The sequence below is a fragment of the Pseudorca crassidens genome, chromosome 10, assembly GCF_039906515.1.
Source record: "Pseudorca crassidens isolate mPseCra1 chromosome 10, mPseCra1.hap1, whole genome shotgun sequence".
NCBI classification, from domain to species: Eukaryota; Metazoa; Chordata; class Mammalia; order Artiodactyla; family Delphinidae; genus Pseudorca; species Pseudorca crassidens.
Window position 1 is genome coordinate 104,671,422 of NC_090305.1, and position 18,464 is coordinate 104,689,885.

Genomic DNA, 18,464 nt, shown 5'->3' on the forward strand with positions numbered 1-18,464 from the left:
CACTGACTGCTGGGCAGCCTTGGCAAGACACTCCTCCCTTTTGGGCCTCAGTTTCTCTCTTGGAGCCCTCAAAGCCTTTCTGCCTGTGCTGAGGGCAGAATGAATTAATGGACGTGGATTTTTTCTGGAAATTCTAAAGTGCCGTGTACATGTGATACATTTTCAGTGGTGAGTGTTCTTAATGCAGCACCAAGCCTCCTAAGAATTACTGTCGTTATCATCTTTTTGTTTAGTTTACACACATTTCTTGGTCAGAGCACAGGTCATCTAGTGTCTCGGGTATAAGAGTGTCCCATTCTAGGCCCGAGCGCTTGGACGCATGTCTGGGCAGGTGCTTCCCCGGTTGCTGGCTGCTCTGTCTGTACTACAGGGCATCAGTTAGGAAGCGTGTCGATGCCTCAGCATCCGAGCAGCCTGGGCTTCGTCCATAGTTGGGTCTGAAAGTCTGAGGGCAGTGGGTCTGGTCAGTCATTACTGTGTGGCAGGGCGCTGCAGCCCTGGGGAGGCCTCAGAACCGAGGACAGGCCCCGAGGCCTGGTTCTCTCCCACATGGGGTGCCCTGCTGAAGGGCAGTAGACTGAGGGTTCCAAGTGTCTCCGTGTGCTGGGCGTGCAGCGTCCCGCTCTTTAGCCCCTGTCACCATGCAGGCGGGCTGTGTACGTAGCTGGGCTGGGGGTCCTGGCCAGAGCCTGGCGTGCACCGGAGACTTTAGGGCTGCAGAGTCTAAAAGCAAAGGGACGAACCTGGGTGTGGCTTTCTGAGACCCTTAAAGGGGAGATGGCTCAGCGGTGGAGCTCTCAGGACCCTGCCCCTGCGTCCTCAGGGGGAACGCAGTGGAGACAAGTTGAAAGACCAGAGGGCACCCACAGGGGCTTCTCAGAAATACCGTCTCCACCAGAGCACTGTCTTGAACACATTGTGGCCTGATGGAGACAGTCTGGAACATCTGACTGTCATGAGAGTTTCCTAGGTGTTGTGCTTTTCACATTATGACTCAGCGACTCTGTGAGGTGGGTTGCATTAATACCCTGTTTTACGGACGAAGAAACCAAGGCACAGAATGCCTGATAGTCACAAAGCTGTCAGGTCCTTGGCCTTAATCAGTCCTGCAGGGTCATGTGGTGCTGGGCCCCAGAGGAGCACAGGAAAGGCTTTCTGTTCTCCCAGGGCAGGGCCGGTGGCCCCTTTGTGAGGGCAGATGAGGGCGGGGAGCTGTGCCCCCACCAGGGAGGTTAGAGGGGATTTAATAAAGAGGGATTCTGAGCTTACCCTTTGGTGCATGGCCCAGATGGACAGCACATGCCAAGACACCCAGAGAACTTTGGGGTTTGCTCACTGACCTACGGTAGAAGTCAAAGAATGGGGCACATGAAAGATACCCCCGGACAGGAAGTAGTTAAGCTGCCTCTCTTGCATCTGTGTGGTAATGAGATGGAAAACGCCTCCAGAAATAAGCACACCTACGTGACTCATGGTAACGGGTGCCACAGGGCTGGAGTGGGTTCCAGACAGATGCTCTAGGGGAACAGATGGGGGAGGAGCCTGCAAAGGTCCACCGGGAACACGACATCGGGTGGAAGCTCACTGTCCATTTGTTTTGATGGGTTGTGTTGTTTTGTTTTGTTTTTTAATTGAGATACAGTTCCCATCACTGTCATTTTTAACTGGCTGCTAGACAGGAAAGTCAGGGCATGACACCATTACAGGGAACATGAATTTTGGCAAGCCCCTGTCTTGCACGGCAGAAGGTTCAGAGAATTACAGGTGAGAGGGCAGTTACCCCAAATTAGTTCTTCACATTTTCTTTCAGTCTTTCTTCCTTAAACATGTAATGTTCCTTCTTGCCTTCCATATTTTTGCTTCCCGACGTCTGCCTTCTGTTAAGTAGGGGCTTCCTTTCTCTCGGGCCCGTTTACGGAGCCCCTACTCTGTACTGCGGGCACTGCTGGGGGGCTGCAGTGGTCAGGGGGCTGCCCGGGTTCCTCCCGCCTGGAGCTCCAGTGATGACCTGCAGACACCCCCGCCAGTGGGGCAGGCGAGGGAAGAGAGGGGCCTGGAGGAGGGGTGTCTGTGAGGCCATGGGCAGCGTTCCCAGCACAGAGAGGGGGCACAGCCTTCTCCCCTTGCTGCTCGCTGCCTGCTGCTGGTGCTGTAGATGTGCCCGGCCCAGTAACCAACCTATTAGACCGAACAAGATGTGGGGAGGACGAGCTGGCTGAGGGAGTCGATGTCTGAAAAGAACTCGGGTGACGGGAATGCTGGAAATTACTGGGATAAATTGTGCTGAGGTTGGAAAAAGGACGGGTGTGGGACAGGGGTTCCTGCGTCCAAGCCTCAGCTGGTAAAGGACCCATCGCACCCTGAGCCGTGGCCTCCCAGGGCAAGTGCATGCTGGGCTGCCTGATGGGCTGGGCTTGGAGGCAGGGCAGTGGGGTCCTTGTCATTCTGGGCTCGGACCCTCCGCCCCCGGAGCTCCATGGTCCTCCCCGGACCCTGCATGGGGTGGGAGTGGGGGTTCTGACAATCAGAAGCACATCTGGGGGGTCAGCCAGGGTCGGGAGGGGTCAGAGACCGGGTCTCCTAGGAGAACGTGGGCCTCCTGGCCATGGAAGGGCAGCCTACAGGATGACCCGTTACCCTCAGCGGGTGATAGCAGGGCTGGATTGGGGCCCCAGGAGCAGCCTTCCTCTGCCTGTGGACAGACGGGGACCTTTCACATCCACAAAGGCTTCCTTGTTCAGTGCCTCTGAGAAGTAGTGAGGTCCTGCAATACAAGAGGTGTTGAAGGGCTTCCCTGGTGGCGCAGCTGTTGAGAGTCCGCCTGCCGATGCAGGGGACAGGGGTTCGTGCCCCGGTCCGGGAAGATCCCACATGCCGCGGAGCGGCTGGGCCTGTGAGCCATGGCCGCTGAGCCTGCGCGTCCGGAGCCTGTGCTCCGCAACAGGAGAGGCCACAATGGTGAGAGGCCCACGTACCGCAAAAAACAAAAAAGAGGTGTTGAAGGGGTCCGCCAGACAGGCCCTTCTCTTATCGCCTTCGGGCTTTGTAAATAGGGCTACATCACGTGGTGCAAGGTGCGTCCAGAGTCGGTCTGTTTATTTCCTGAAAGGGCCTTTTTCATTTGCAGAATGTTACACAAGGGAGGACACTAGTGCTTCCTGCAGCAGCACCGAGTAATGCTGCTCTCTGAGCAGTGGCGTTACCTTATTATTTTATTATGACGTGTGTCCTTGATGCACTGCTGCTGTGTTCTGATCACTGGGTACATCGTCTACAAGAGTCTCAACCCAGCATGGCTGGGCTTCCCCATTAGAGACCAGGAAGTGGGTTGTGTGGACTGGAAGGGCTTCTCAGTTCCAGCAAGTGCCTGTGGAAATGCAGAGTGCTGGCTGCCCCCCAACACCCCTCGTCCCCCATCCCCCGAGTTTGGTTCAGCAGGTCTGGCATGGGGCCAGTTATTTGCAGTTTCCCAGGTGATGCTGGTGGCCCAGGGAACACACTTTGAGAACCCTCTGTTCCAGGGCACATTCTTGGGGACTTACTGGAACACACAACAGATACCCTGGGACAAGAGGTGGGCAAGTTGCCCCCCTTTCAGAATGCCTGGGAGTTTTGAAGGATGTTCTAGCTGAAACTCCTCCAGGATCCTTGTCCTGGGCGCCTCCCATGGCAGTCCCTGCCTGGGACCCCAGTGGTGAGCAGGGAAGCTGTCTGTGGTCCCTGCATCCTGTCCCTGTCTCATGCAAGAGGGCTGGAACGGGGCCACCTATGCAGGCACAGCGAGTGGGTTATTTGGAAACCCCCAAAGGACGCCTAGGTCCAGTGAGCCCCACCCTGGGCCCCTCGATGCAGAAGCCAACCTCACTTGCTTCCGTGATGAACAGGAAACGGTCTGATGTCGGTATCCGGCCAGCAGCTGGCAGTTTGAGTCACAGGCTGCGCTTAATTTTAAAAAAGAAAGGTGCTCATGGCATCCACAAAAAAGTGATTGCCTCTGAAAATTCATGGAGAGTGTCAGCTTTGTCCCCAGCCATGGAGAATAATAGTAAAATTTAAAGCACTGAAAAAAAATGAAGCGAAAAAATCAAGCAGCTGTACTGACAGCAGGGTCCAGGGATTGGGGTGGGGAAGGAGGCGACACTGACTTTTAACATCTCCTGTTTTTGCTCTCTCTCCCCTCTCTGTTCTGCTTTGTTTCTGGGTGACCAGAACTCTCAATGCCCTCTGATCAGTACGAGCTACAGCTTCAGAACAACGTCTGGGGCCCCGAGGGAGACCCGGGCCGGCCCGTGGCGGTCTTGGCCCAGGACACATCGTTGGTCACCGCAGTGCAGCTGGGACAGAGCAACCTGGTCCTCGGCCACAGGAGTATCCTTTTCCCGGGCAGCGCGCACGCATCTGCGTGTCTTGCACAGGAGATGTGCTGTTTGGAAGTCAAGTCACTTTTCTCCCTGAAAGCTTGGCGAGGCTAAAAATAGCCCCGTTTTCCCTCAAGGTCTGAAAATCAGAAAGGACCAAAATCTCACCCCAGCTGAGCGGAAACGCTCACCTCTGGGGAGACTTGCTTTAGAGGTTTTGAGGTGAGGGGTGGTGGCCGGAGAGGAGCCCCAACCCCGCCTCCGGAACCTTCTCTGGTCTCATCTGAGGGGCCTGGCCGAGGCTGTTTCCGTGTGGGTTGTCATGTGTCCCCAACTTGTTTGCATGCCCTGGGTGGTCTCCAGGGTCCTTGCAGAGGTCCCCCTTTTGGAGTGGAGGAAGTGCCCTGTGGCCGCTGAGTCTGGAAACGGCCTGTGCTGTGCGTGGCCTCAGGCCGGGACCTTCCCATCCCCTCTTCTCACGTGATGTTGATGATAACGAAGCTGTGGGAGCCAAACCGACGCCTGCCAGCTGGTTTATTTGTTCCTTAATTCAGAATCCAGGTATCCGCATGCAGGGCGCTTCCCGGTTACCCAATAGCACCATCTACGTGGTGGAACCCGGGTACCTGGGTGAGTGGGCATCCTGGGTCGTTTGTGATCACAGGAGTTAAAAAGTCACATAAAAGTAACAGCCCCCCAGGAAATGCTTCACTCTGGCCAGCTCTGCCAGCGGGGAGGCCGGGGACATCAGTGCCACCCTGCCCTTTCTGGGGCTGCCCCTCCAGCCCTTCCCCTGTCTGTGCACAGAATAAGCAGAGGGTAGACCAAGGTCGGCTGGTGGCCAGCTCTGCAGGGAGAGAAACAGGATAGGGTAGAGTGGGGGAGGGCTGTGTCTTCTGGTTTTATACCAGGGCTCTGCCCAGACCTCACCATGGCTATGGACGTTTGGAAGATGCCTTGGTGGAAGAGAGGGTGAGGCTTGAGGCCGAGACAGGAGGGGAGGAGTCCACAGCCCTGGAGGACCCGGACGGGCACAGCCAGGGCCCAGGAGCTGCCGTAGAGACGACCCCTGGAAAGATGTCTGGACACACGTGTTACCTGGGCCTGAGCCGCCTCTCCTGTTGGGCGCCCTGAGGTGGTTCGGGTGAGAGAGCTGTTGGCTGATACCCAGCAGCCCCCTGGTCCTCTTGTTGGCTGCTGAGTGAGGCTGCTGTTGGGTGAGACCCACGCTGACACGTAGTGACCTCGGGCAGGGTGGCCCTGTGTGTCTTGGGAGCGCCGTCTGCTCAGAACCCTTGGTACCTTCCGTCTGTCTGGCACGTGCAGGGCACTGGAGTCTGGAGGAGGGAAGTGGGGGCCTTGTGCTTGTTTTTGCAGGGAGAGACCACTGCAAACAGATGGTGACAGGACAGTGGTAAAGAGTTAGTAAACGTGAGTGCAGCGGAAGGGCTTCTGGGAGATGGTGCTCGAGGCAGGCGTTTTCCCAGAAGCTGCTCTTGTGCGCGTTCGCTATCCTGGCAGAGGCACAGCTCAGGCGATGGTGTGGAGGTGGGCAGCACGTGGCGTTGCAGGGGTCAGCCAGCAGCTGGCGGCATCGTGTGTGGGAACAGAGCTGGAGGCCTGGGAGGGCAGGGCCGGCTCACAGGGAGAGCGCTCAGAGTGTAGACCTACGGTGGATTCAGGGTATGGACTCACTATGGATTCAGGGTGTAGACCTACTGTGCACTCAGAGCGTAGACCTACTGTGGGTTCAGAGTGCAGACTCACTGTGGATTCAGAGCATAGATCTACTCTAGATTCAGAGCTCAGACTCACAGTGGACTCAGAGTGTAGACCTACTGTGGATTCAGAGTGTTGTCTCACTGTGGGTCAGAGCCACCGTGGATAGGGTCAAGTGTGAATGGCCTGGGGCAGCTGGTGGGGAATGTTTGGTCCTGGTGCATCTGAGGTCAGCTCAGGTTCTGAGGGCTCAGGCCTGATATGGGCATTAGATCTCACCGTCACGCACAGCTGGTTCCTCCCCCGAGGAGTGCAGAGGAGCGGCCTTGGGGCCTCGGTGCTGACCAGGCCTAGTGCCGTCCTCTCCCTCAGCCACAGGCCCCCGTGGCTTCAGCGCTGAGGCTCTGTGCCTGCCTGTTTTGTAGGGTTCACAGTCCACCCTGGTGGCAGGTGGGTGCTCGAGACCGGCCGCCTGTACGAAATCACCGTCGAAGTGCTTGACAAGTCCGGCAACAAGGTCTACCTGTCGGATGTGAGTCCCGCTTCGGGCCTGATGGGGTTGGGGGGTGGGGTGCCTCTCCTGGAGCAGCTGCCCAACGAGCAGCCCCCAAACACAGGGGGCCCTGAGCAGGCAGGCTGAGTTGCGGTGCTTCCTAGCGGTGCGGCTGGGTCCATGGAAGACAGTGTCGTGGGACCCCTCGGGCGTCTCAAGAGCCTGTCAGCCTGTGCGTCTGCACCAGGGGCCCCGCTTCCTACAGGGCTGGAGCTGGGAGAGGAGGCCCCTGGCAGCAGGGTCACAAAGGCAGTGCCGCGGAGGTGGCGTCTGCCCGCTGCCCTCCTGCCCCTCCTCATTAGCCCGGGGACCTCACAGCGCTGCAGAGCCTCAGGGCCAGGAATACCTGCAACCTGTCCGGAAGGCCCCTTGACTGAGGCCAAGCTCAGTCGCTTCCTGGCTCTGGAAAGAGCATCACAAATGGGCAGGTGGAAAGCAGTCTCGGCCGTGTTTGGTCCTTTGTGAGAAATTCCCAGGATCATGAGAATCTCCGACCTTCCTCGTGGGGTCTGAGGTTTCGAGGAGGGGGCGAGGTTCCCCTTCAGCCTCTCTGCCGAAGCCACTGCCTTCCTTGTGTTACTAGACAAAGACTCGGTCGATCACCATTTTGTGTGAAATTAGCTCTAAGGGCTTTTGATGTCCTTTTCTGTATTTGGTGGTTTCCTTGTTGGGACCGCAGGGTCTGAGAGCCAACAGTAGCCTTCGGGCTGGGGAGCGCCAGGTCCTTGGGTCACGAGGGGAGGGCAGCCTGGGAGGGGTCAGAGGTCAGAGGCCAGAGCACTCAGAGCTCAGATCCAGGGCCTGGCTGCTGTTTTGGGGCCACACGGCTTCTTTCCTGCGTCCCAACGTCCCTGAGTTGTCCTGGAAGCTCCTCTCACCTTCCTGCTTCACCTTCCAGAACATCCACATCGAAACCACGCTCCCTGCGGAGTTCTTTGAGGTTCTGGCTTCTTCCCAGAACGGGTCGTACCATCATGTCAGGGCGACAAAGAGGGGCCAGACAGCCATCGAGGCCGCCCTCACCTCTGTGGTGGACCAGGCAAGTTGGCGTCTCCCTCGGCCCCCCCAGCCCCCCCAGGACCTTCGCAGACGGAAATGTCAAACCAGGCTGGACATGAGCCCGGGGGAGTCGGGACCCCAAGTGTGCACTGCTGTCGTGGGCACCACGGGGGTCCCTCCTGCTCTGGGCTCACAGTGGTGTCTGGGGGTGGGGGGTTTGGCCTTTGCCTGTCCCCTGTCCCTGTGCTGGGCCAGAGCCCCTCTCCCTCTGCCCTTTGCTGGCCCCTGTAAAAGTGAGCCTGCACCTCTGGGCCTGGGGGTGGAACCCCTCGCCGGGAGCAGTGTCGGGCCCGTGTGTCCAGCCGTGCACTGACCAGGACCCACGAGCATCTCTTTGGCTGTTTTGGGTGCTTGGATTCTTCAAAGTTTTAAAATTTCCCCCTGTATTTAAAAGGCCAGTCGGTTTCGGTGGGAGCAGATTTTACTGACTGGAAACTTGGCGTGGGTGTTCTTATCTTCCTACCCCACACAAGCCTCTCCCGGACCTGGCAGCGGCAGAAACGGCCTGTGAACCAGGCAGAGATTCCTACCAAAGGGAGACTCCTATCGCTTCCGTTCTGGAGGATTTGGGCGAGTTGCTGTCACGCCCCATGACTAGATTTCCCCATCCGTAAACTGGGGATAACCACGTCCATCCCGTCAGGGGTGCTGTGAAGAGGCAGTCAAGCAGCATTTATTTGAATGGCTGTTGCAGAGCCACCAAACGCCGTCTCCATGGAGATGGAGAAGGCCGCAGGGTACCTGGCATCTTCCTTCCCACTCCCCCACAACTGAAAAATCTACCTGGGGACCAGTCCCCAGGGAGGGGCGGGGCCCTGCTTGAGTGCTGACCTGGTTGTCATGGTGGCATACGGCACCCTCCCCCCCTGCAGGATGGAGGTGTCCACACGTTGCGGGTGCCTGTGTGGAACCAGCAGGAGGTGGAAATCCATGTCCCCATCACCCTCTATCCAAGCATCTTGACGTTTCCCTGGCAACCAAAGACGGGCGCCTATCAGTACACGATAAAGGTAACCGTGAGACCCCATCTGGGTGCATTCCTTTGGGTGTCTCCATGGGGTTGGGGTTTTACGTCCATTCTGTTTCTACTATAATTACCTTCTAGTGGTCAGGAGAGAATTCAAAATCAGAGTCTTTATGCTTTCTATATTGTCTGAGGTTTCTATCACAGCAGTGTATTTTGGTAATTAGGAAAAAACCTTGAAAGATAGTAAAGAAAGCATGATAAAGAAAGTCCTGAACGTGGATTTAACTTCCACACATTTCTTTTTGTAAAAAATTTTTGTTTTCTGGAAACAATGTAAAGATCTTTAGAGAAAAATTTGGAATTCGAGGGGAAGGCGTCTCCAACTCTGTCACATCTAAGGTGTTCTTGGTCTTTGTTGTTCACGTGCCCACCTGGCGTTAGTGGCAGGACCCGATGCCCGTCGGGGCTAGAGCCCATGTGGCCTGCTCCGTCCCATCAGTTTTTGCTCTCTCACGGCAGTGAGGACAGGTGTCCTGTGTGGGTACGGGGACCCACTGCCTCTTCACTCAGGTGTGTCACCTTCTTGGCCCCTCTAGGGTCCTGGGATGGTGGCCCCTGGTCTGGAAGCCTCTGGACTGTCCTTGACTTTATGGCAGATGACTCGAAGCGGGCAGGGGTCTATGTCAGGAGTGGGCTGGGAAGCCGAGTCCCGCACGCGGCTCTGGGGCCCGGGTCTTCCCATTCCAGCCTGAGCTCGGGAGGTGCCCCTGGGTCCTGGGGCCACCGTCATGGGCATTTGCATACGCGCGTGTAAGCCACAAGGCCCCCAGAATATGAGGACCAGAAAGAGACAGGGTGGGGAGAGCGAGGGGCAGAGGCAGTGCCAGCCAGACGTTGGCTGATGCCACATGTCACCACGTGGTGGCGCGATGCCGACTGCGTGTGAGAGAGAGAGGGACCAAGGGACGGGCAGGTGGGCTGACCTGATGATGGTTTCCCTCCCCAGGCCCACGGTGGGAGTGGGAACTTCAGCTGGTCTTCCTCGAGCTCTGTGGTTGCCACGGTCACTGTCAAGGGCGTGATGACCACAGGCAGTGACACTGGACTCAGTGTGATCCAGGCACATGATGTGCAGAACCCGCTACATTTCGGTGAGATGAAGGTAAGACCTTGGGCCAGGTCGGCCGCGGGGAGGCTCGGGTGGTGGTCTGCAGCCACCATCTTAACCAGCCTCAGGCTTAATTCAGAAACACCCTTTCGCCCTCGGTCTTGCACTTGGCTTTGGTGGTGATGGTGAGGGCATTGGGTGTCAGGTCTAGCCCTGCCCCTGAGCTCATGGCCAATTCAGGGACATGGTCGTCCCATCCCACACCAGGCAGGGATGGAACCAGCCGGGTTTCTGGAAGGGAGACCAGAGGACACAGAGACACGAGGTATTCAAAGGAGTCATTCTAGAAGATACCCCCAACCTGAAAGCTATGAATCTCCAAGTTGGAAGGGCCACTGGGCGTTGGGTTGTAAATTCACAGTGAAGGGAAAGCTCCCAGACTCCAAGAGACTGGCCCCATTCCTTTCCTCTGACTCCTGTTCAGGTCCAAGTCGGGAGTCCCTGCACGGGGCCCCTACACCTGGTGTTCGTCCCAAGTGACATGGGACCATCTCAGCAAAGGCCGAAGGTGGGTGTGGCCACCTGCAGCCGAACCTCTGCCAGCCCCACCTGGTGGCCTCCGGACCCCAACTCTTTCCTGACCGACTGACCCTGATCTCAGCCTGTTTTATTACCTCATTTAGGGCTGACATGAAAGCTCCGTATGCAGCGCGTCCATCCCCAGCCTTCTGCTACACTGTTTGGGACATTGACGTACAGGCTTTTCTCCTCTTTTTATCTCGATCCACACGCACCTACCTAAAGATCCATGTAACTCGTGTAAGGAGGGTTGTAACTGAGACCCCTTAACTGCAGCACAATTGTCAAGTATTTGGATAATCTGTGACCAGGTTGCCCCCTCCCCTGCCCCCAAGCTTCTTTATCGCAGTACATGTGCCCCTCTCACCTGGCTGCTCAGCCCAGAGCCTGAGGACAGTTCCTGAGCATGTGTAGTGGTCAGAACCTGGCTTCCAGGGCCACTGCCTGGTCCAGACACCACCGTGCTCCAGCCGGGCAGGCTCTTAACCTCCCGGGCCAGGTTCCTCATCAGGCAGACAGGTTGATAATAGAACCTTCTTAACAAGGAAGCTGAGAGGATGGGATGAGTTCATTCTGTTCTTGGAACAGAGGCTAGTGTGTGAAAAGTTTGTGTGGTGTAAGTATTAGTGTTGTTGTTGGTGATGCCCCTCTCACCCTGCACACTCACCTTCTTCATGTTCATCCAATGTGCTGAGCCGTATGTGCCTCAGGACCTTTGCACGGACCGTGTCGTCTTGCCAGACCTTTGTCTGGCTGCCTCTGACATGGCTCCCAGGTCTGAGCTTCTACAGCACCCTCCCAGGGAGGCCTTCCCTGACGGCTCTGTCCTGAAGGTCTCCCTGCCCCCAGTACACACCATCGTGTCCCCCAAGCTCAGGCTTCTCACCGATGGGTCCTCAGTGCTCAGACACAGGGTCTCAGGAAAGCTGAGCAGCGGCTCTTCCTCCTCCGAGGAGCCTGCCAACCATGCACGCCCCTGTCCTCCAGGTGTACGTGATTGAGCCCAGCGGCATGGAGTTCGCCCCGTGCCCCGTGGAGGCCAGCATGGGCCAGAGCCTGGAGCTGCCCCTGAGGATCCACGGCCTCATGCCCGGTGGGGCTGACGAGGTGGTCACGCTGAGCGACTGCTCCCACTTCGACTTGGCGGTGGAGATGGAGAACCAGGGCGTGTTCCAGCCGCTCCCAGGTAAAGCAGCGCTGTGAGCGGCTGCCGGACGGCAGGGTCGGGGCCGACGGCCTGGGTTCTCAGCGTGGGCTGCCCTAGATTCCTAATTCAGGGGCTGAACCAGCAGCAAGGTCATAGCCTGAGGAATGGCATTTGTCCCCTTGTCCACCATCAGCAGTGGTCTGGACCTTACTGCCATGTGGTTGCATGTCACTCGGCTTTCTGAGCCTCAGTTTCCACATCTCTAAAACGGGTGTCATCCAAAGTAGAGGCGCATGTCACCATGCCCGTCGTGGTGCCTGGAATGTGACAGGTGCTCAGGATACACTGTCAGTAGGGGTTCTGACGGGTTACAGAATTATAACACCTTAGTGACTGCATGGTCCATCCCTCCAGGGCCATCGAAGCCAAGCACCCCCTGCAGGGCTGGGCAGTGATATTGGTGGTGATGGTGGCAGCTATGCTCAGCCACCGTCTTATAGGGTGTCAACCCTTCCGGGCGTGGTGTGTGCACTTGGCGTGCGTGACCTCACCAGGCGTCACAGCCACCGTGGGAGCAGGGGCTGTGGTTGGGTCACGTGTCAGACAAAGAGACTGAGGCTGCGTCGCGCTGCCCAAGGTCCCGTGAGGTTCCCGGGCCACAAGGGATATGGAGCTGGGTGTGTCTGACACTGACCCTGGATCCTTAGTCCCCCGGGAAGCAGGGCCTCCCAGGGGAGTCAACCCAGGGAATGCCCTCCGATTGCAGATGACGAAAACCAAGGACTGATGGGGAGTACGCTCTGGGCAGGGTTAGAGTGGGCGGGGAGCAGCGTTCGCAGGCACACCCGTGGGGGGTCTGTGCACACAGTGGCCTGGCGTGGCGGAACCTGTTGAATCCGGAATCACGGGGGGCTTGGGGGGGCGTGGACCTCAGGGGCCAGAAGTGGGGGCCACCGCTGGTTTTGGAGCAGAGGAGTGACCACGTGATGCTGGCAGAGTTCAGGAAGCTTGACAGCAGAGGTGTTTGTAGGCTCGCCTGTGGGACCGAGCGGCTTTCCACGCCGCCACCGTGGTCGTCGGCACTCACAGAGCCGTTTGAGCGTGAAGCTGCTTGGACGTCACAGAACGTCCCTGGACATCATCGCATTCACATCCTTCCCTGGAGGTGCTGCTGCATCCTCTCTGACTGTCCAGGAGAAACTGGACTTTATGGACTGTGTCCCCAGTGAGGCCACTGTTTAGGGTGGAAGCAAACATCAGTGTGGGAGAGAGAGGCCCACCAATGGCAGGAGAGGAGCCTGCTGCTAGCACCGGCCCCCACGCGCGTCCTGGAGGGGCGTCCACAGGCTGCAGCCAGGAGGTCCCCGGAATAAAGGATAGTGGACAGGGTTTGGGTTCCACAGTCCTAGGTCCCAGCTCTGCATTTGTCAGAATTCCTGGCGTGCTCCGCTCCAGATCTGTGCGTTTCACCTGTGTAAATTTGACCTTAAGAGAAAAAGAACCCTGAAGAAATACTGACCTGCAGATAATTCTGTGTGTGCGAAAGCGTTTAGGATGAAGTGTACTGATGCCTGCGGCTCATTTTTTTGTTTTTTCTTTAAGATATTTTTGATGTGGACCATTTTTTAAAGTCTTCATTCAATTTGTTACAATATTGCTTCTGTTTTATGATTTGTTTTTTTGCCCATGAGGCACGTGGGATCTTAGCTCCCCGACCAAGGATCGAACCCGCACCCCCTGAATTGGAAGGCGAAGTCTCAACCACTGGACTGCCAGGGAAGCCCCACGGCTCACTTTTCGAGGCATAAGAAAGTGGAATGGACTGATGGATGGGGAGGTGGTGGATAGATATGCAGCAGAGAAACAGAAACAAGTGTTAGCTGCAGAATCTAGGGGACAGGTCTGCGGAGCTTCACAGCATGATTTCATTCTAAATGTTTGGAAAGAAAACTAAAATTCCACCAGAATGGCATTTTTTAAACGGGTGGAAAATACCAAGTATTGGCAGGGATGCAGCGCAGCTGTGAGTAGCAGTGTGACTCGACACAGCCATTTGGGGAAGGATAGTTGGCAGAAGTGACGAAAGCTGAACATAGGTGCTGAGGACCGGAGGTGAGATCCTGCACTCCTTGGGACACACCCGACAGAAATGCGGAAATACGCCCCCCAGAGAAACACCACACGTGCTCAGAGCAGCACGATGCATCCCTCATGGCCCCACGTGGCCCCACATGGCCCCGGGAGCGTCGCCAGGCTCCTGGCTCCGCGTCCTCTTGCTCTGCATTTAAATGCGGTCCGCCCTTCCTCCGCCGTCCAAAAGGGGTCACACTGGGCTCACTTTGCTGTGACACTTCTTGCCCGGCAGCCTGAAACGTAGATGCTTTCTGATAAAGTTCGAGAATCTCCCAGCCACCCGCTGCCGGTTCTGGCTGCCAGAGGGCGAGGCGGGGGTCCCAGCGTCAGGGTGCCCAGGAGGGTCCCGCCCTGGGGGCGTGCGGCTTTCTCTGAGGCTCCAGTGTGGCAGCTGGTGCTGTGAGAGCAGGGGAGGCCCCGGGCCCCGCCGCAGGGCTGGGCTGGAGGTGGTGGTCCTCGCCTCCAGGCTGGCTGGGGGACCAGCGGGCTCTCTGGCCTCTGCCCTGACTCCTGGCACTCCTCAGGCCGCCCACTTTGTCCCCGTCCAGCCGCGTGGGGACGCAAGGCTCCTCTGCCCGTGAACTCACACTGGGGCCCAAGTCTGCAGCTGTCGTGTCCATCTCATCCTCAGAGAGGAGATATCCTGGCTCAGGTCCCAGGCTCGATCCCCTCCTGGTGGCCGTGCTGCAGGGCAGAGACCAGCTGCCCATGTGCCCCGGGCCTCCGTGTGTCCTGTGGCCTGTAAATGGTCCAACAGGTCTCCTCCGGTCAGTCACCTCAGATAACTTTATGATGTTGGGTGATTTCAAACCTTCATGCTGTGCACTTCATGGAAAAGTGCCTGGAGGCTGGAGGAGCTCTGCTGAGTTTCCTTAACGACCCTGATGGCCATCTGGGCCAATGTCACCTTGGCGAAGCTACCTCGGCCAGTGGTCCTGAGGAGCCTGGGACAGTCCACACGAGCCTGCTTGTCAGCAGGGAGGCCTCAGTGAGGCCCTGCACCATGGTGACCTGCTAACTACACTAAGTGACAATATTAACTAACAACGCTAACTATACTTACTGTGCTAATAAATACTACCTACACTAACTATACCAACAATTCTAACGATACTAACTGTACTAAAAATACAAAAAAAATTTCAGATAAAATGAGAAAAAGAACAAAGAAAATGAAAAACGAAAGAGTAGAGAAAAAAGAACAAATAAACAAAACAGAGGTAAAAAGCAAAAAACAAGCCAACTGTGGGTCCAATGCCATCAGGTCACCAAAGGCAGCTTCCTGGGCTATAAAGACCCAAAACCCGGGCCCAGCAGGGACTTCTATAGGTTTCCTGTGAATACATCACAGTGGCACCTATGAGGTCAGAGCAAGAAACGGACCAGTCACAGCTGGGGATAAACCACAGTGGTTTTCTCACTAATCAGTCTCAAGACCCCTTTACTCTTTAACAAACAAACAAACAAACAAACAACCAAACAAAACAAAACAAAAACAAACAAACAAAGGACCCAAAGAGCTTTCTGTTTATGTGGGTTATTCAAGATTGATATTTACTTTATTCGAAATGAAAACTGTCGGATAATCCAGTGGCCTTTTCATTTCTAGCTTGAAAATCTGTAATAATTTTTGGCTTCTAAAGACCTCATAACATAGACACTTGAAATATTAAATTCTGTTTCCTTAAACTCTGGTCTCAGAATAATACTACAACTCAACTGACATCACGACACTACAGGAAAATATTCTGTTGCATAAGACATGGTAAGGTAAGTATCTTTATTAAATTTTTGTTATTATGTCGAATGCATAGTATTTGAAAACCTGGGATGTTGAGGGGTGATTCCAGAACTTCCCCTTGTGGAGCTCACAATCCAACTAACCCACACAGAGGAAACAATGAGAATAGAATTTAAATGGGAATTCATTGGCCCCAGATTTTCCTCTGTGCTCTGTATTTTTTTGAAAAAGCCTTACTGGCACAAGGATAGAGGCAAGAAAATAACAGGAGGAATATTTAGTCTCTTTGGGAGTTAAAGGAAACTACTATTAAAGGGCTTTTAAAACAACCCAAAGACACCTACTTACCTACAAAGAATTGATGTTCTAATTACAAATGATTAGTATCTGTTCCAGCGGCTCACCGAGCAGTCCAATAAGACAAAGTGAACAATTTTGCTGGTCTGGAAAATACTGGAGTCTGGAAACAATTGATCTAGGGATTAAAAGAGGAAAACACAAATGCCTTCTGTTTGCCTAGCTCTCTGCGATGATTCCTATAACAAGTAACTCAGCAAGAACCCCTTGGCTTGAGCAAAGCTAGACCTGGAATCCAGGTGTTCTCTGTGTGGTCCTTCCTGCTACACCTGTGGGCCGTCCCTGCGCAATTAAAGAGCGCTTCCTCACACACACACACAAAAAAAGGGAATTCATTTACTATCAGTTCTAAGAACTGTCGGCTCCAGGAAGTAATGCATATGAAGAAACTGCATGGAAGACGAGTAGAGACCTGGCCTGGGTGTGAAGGTACATTGTTAGCATCTGTAGAGCTGAGAGAAAGTTTTGTTTTGTTTTGTTTTGTTTTTTTGTGGTATGCAGGCCTCTCACTGTTGTGGCCTCTCCCGTTGCAAAGCACAGGCTCCGGACGCGCAGGCTCAGCGGCCGTGGCTCACGGGCCCAGCCGCTCTGTGGCATGTGGGATCTTCCCGGACCGGGGCACGAAACCGTGTCTCCTGCATTGGCAGGCAGACTCTCAACCACTGTGCCACCAGGGAAGCCCGAGAAAGTTAGTTTTCATCTGATTTTCTCCAGTAAGATCAGGAGATTTCTCATCAGAAACCTTGGAGGCCGGATGGTGTGGGCTTGATGTATTCAAAGTGTTGAAGGAAAAAAGCTGTCAACCAAGAATCCTATATCTGGCAAAACTGTCCTTTAAAACTGAGGGAGAAATTTAGACCTTCCCAGATCAACCAAAGCTGAGCGACCTTTACCACCAGACCTGGCTGCAACGAGGGGCATCCTTCAGGTTTAAATGAAGGACAAAGCCCTGTGAAGAAATTAAGTAAATACACAGATGATTAGAAAAGCTGGTGCTATTGTAACTTCAGTTGGTATCTCCACTTTTTGTTTTTTGATTTAAGAGACTAATGTATTTTTAAAAAACACAGTCTGTTTTGGGACACACGGTGCATAAAGGTGTAATTCTGTGACATCAGTAACTGAAAGGGGGTGGGGTCAGAGCTGTACAGGAGCAGAGTTTTTATATGTTATTGAAGTTAAGCTGGTGTAAATTGGCATTAGACCATTATAACTTTAGGATGTTAAATGTAATCCTGCGGTAACCAGAAAGAAAATAGCCATAGAATATACACAATAGGAAATGAGAAGGGCAGTAAAATGATTCGCTACAAAAAATCAGCTAAGAGCAAAAGAAGATGGCCAAGCAGGAAATGAGGGACAAAAGAGCCAGAAGGCGTATAGAAAACAAACAGCAGAGTAAAAGAAATGTCTTCAGTAATTATTTTAACTGTAAATGGATTAAATTCTCCAAACAAAAGGCAGATTAGTAGAATGGATAAAAATGTATGATCCCGCCATGCCATCTATAAGAGACTCATTTTAGTTCCAAAGACACAAAAAAGTTGGGACTTCCCTGGTGGCGCAGTGGTTAAGAATCCGCCTGCCAATGCAGGGGACACAGGTTCCAGCCCTGGTCCGGGAAGATCCCATATGCTGCAGAGCAACTAAGCCTGTGTGCCACAACTAGTGAGCCTGTGCTCTACAGCTCGCGAGCCACAACTACTGAAGCCTGTGTGCCTAGAGCCTGTGCTCCTCAACAAGAGAAGCCACCGCAATGAGAAGCCCATGCACCACAACGAAGAGTAGCCCCGCTCGCCACAGCTAGAGAAAGCCCGCACACAGCAACGAACACCCAATGCAGCCAAAAATAAAAAATAAATTTAAAAAAAGACACAAAATTTGAACATGAAAGGATTGAAAAAGACAGTCCATGCCATGCAAACAGTAACCATAAGAGAGCATGGTGGTTATACTAACATCAGACAAATAGACTTTAAATCAGAAATTGTTACAAGAGACAAAGAAAACACTGTATATTCAGTACAGCTGGAAAATAAAACTGTAAACATTTTCACCCCTCATGACAGATCGTCAAGATATATGAAGCAAAAATGGGCATAACTGAGGGAGAAATAGTCGGTTCTAAATAATAGTTGGAGCCTTCAATACCCCACTCTCAGGATTGGATAGAACAACCAGACAGAAGATGAGCGAGGAAGTAGAGGACTTGAACAACAACACAGTGTAGCAACCAGATCTAAGACACATGCGACCCTACCCACCAACACAACACACAAGTGCACGTGGGGCCTTTTCCAGGACAGACCACGTGTTAGAGTACAACTTATGTCTTAGTAGATTTTAAAAGGTAGATATCATACAAGGTATCTTCTCCAACCACAATGGGAGGACGTTAGAAATCAGTAACAGAAGAAAAGTGGAAAATTCACAAATTTGTGGAAATTACATAACATACTCATAAAGAACAATTTTGTCAAAGAAATCACAAGGGGAATTAGAAATTACTTAGAGATGAAGGAAAACGAAACAGGATGTACCAAACTTAGGGACACAGCAAAACAGTGCTAAGAGGGTAATTTATAGCTATAAGTGCTTACACTGCAAAACAAGATCTCAAATCAATAACCTCACTTTGTGCAGCTTAGAAAACTAGAAAAAGAAGAATGAATTAAACCCAAAGCTAGCAGAAGGAAGCTGACAATAAAGATTAGAGCAGAGATAAAATAGAGAATAGGAAAGC

The 18,464-nt window shown here is 53.9% G+C and overlaps 1 protein-coding gene across 2 annotated transcripts in view; it reads left to right on the forward strand.

Moving 5' to 3' along the window:
* The window catches only part of NUP210 (nucleoporin 210), a 100,008-nt gene that overhangs the window by 25,517 nt on the left and 56,027 nt on the right, over positions 1–18,464 (forward strand). For both annotated transcript variants that reach the window (XM_067755607.1, XM_067755606.1), the window contains exons 7-13: positions 4,210–4,368; positions 4,920–4,988; positions 6,503–6,609; positions 7,529–7,669; positions 8,562–8,699; positions 9,663–9,818; positions 11,331–11,529. In XM_067755607.1, coding sequence (XP_067611708.1) covers positions 4,210–4,368; positions 4,920–4,988; positions 6,503–6,609; positions 7,529–7,669; positions 8,562–8,699; positions 9,663–9,818; positions 11,331–11,529 — 969 coding nt within the window. The remainder of the gene's footprint in view (positions 1–4,209; positions 4,369–4,919; positions 4,989–6,502; positions 6,610–7,528; positions 7,670–8,561; positions 8,700–9,662; positions 9,819–11,330; positions 11,530–18,464) is intronic.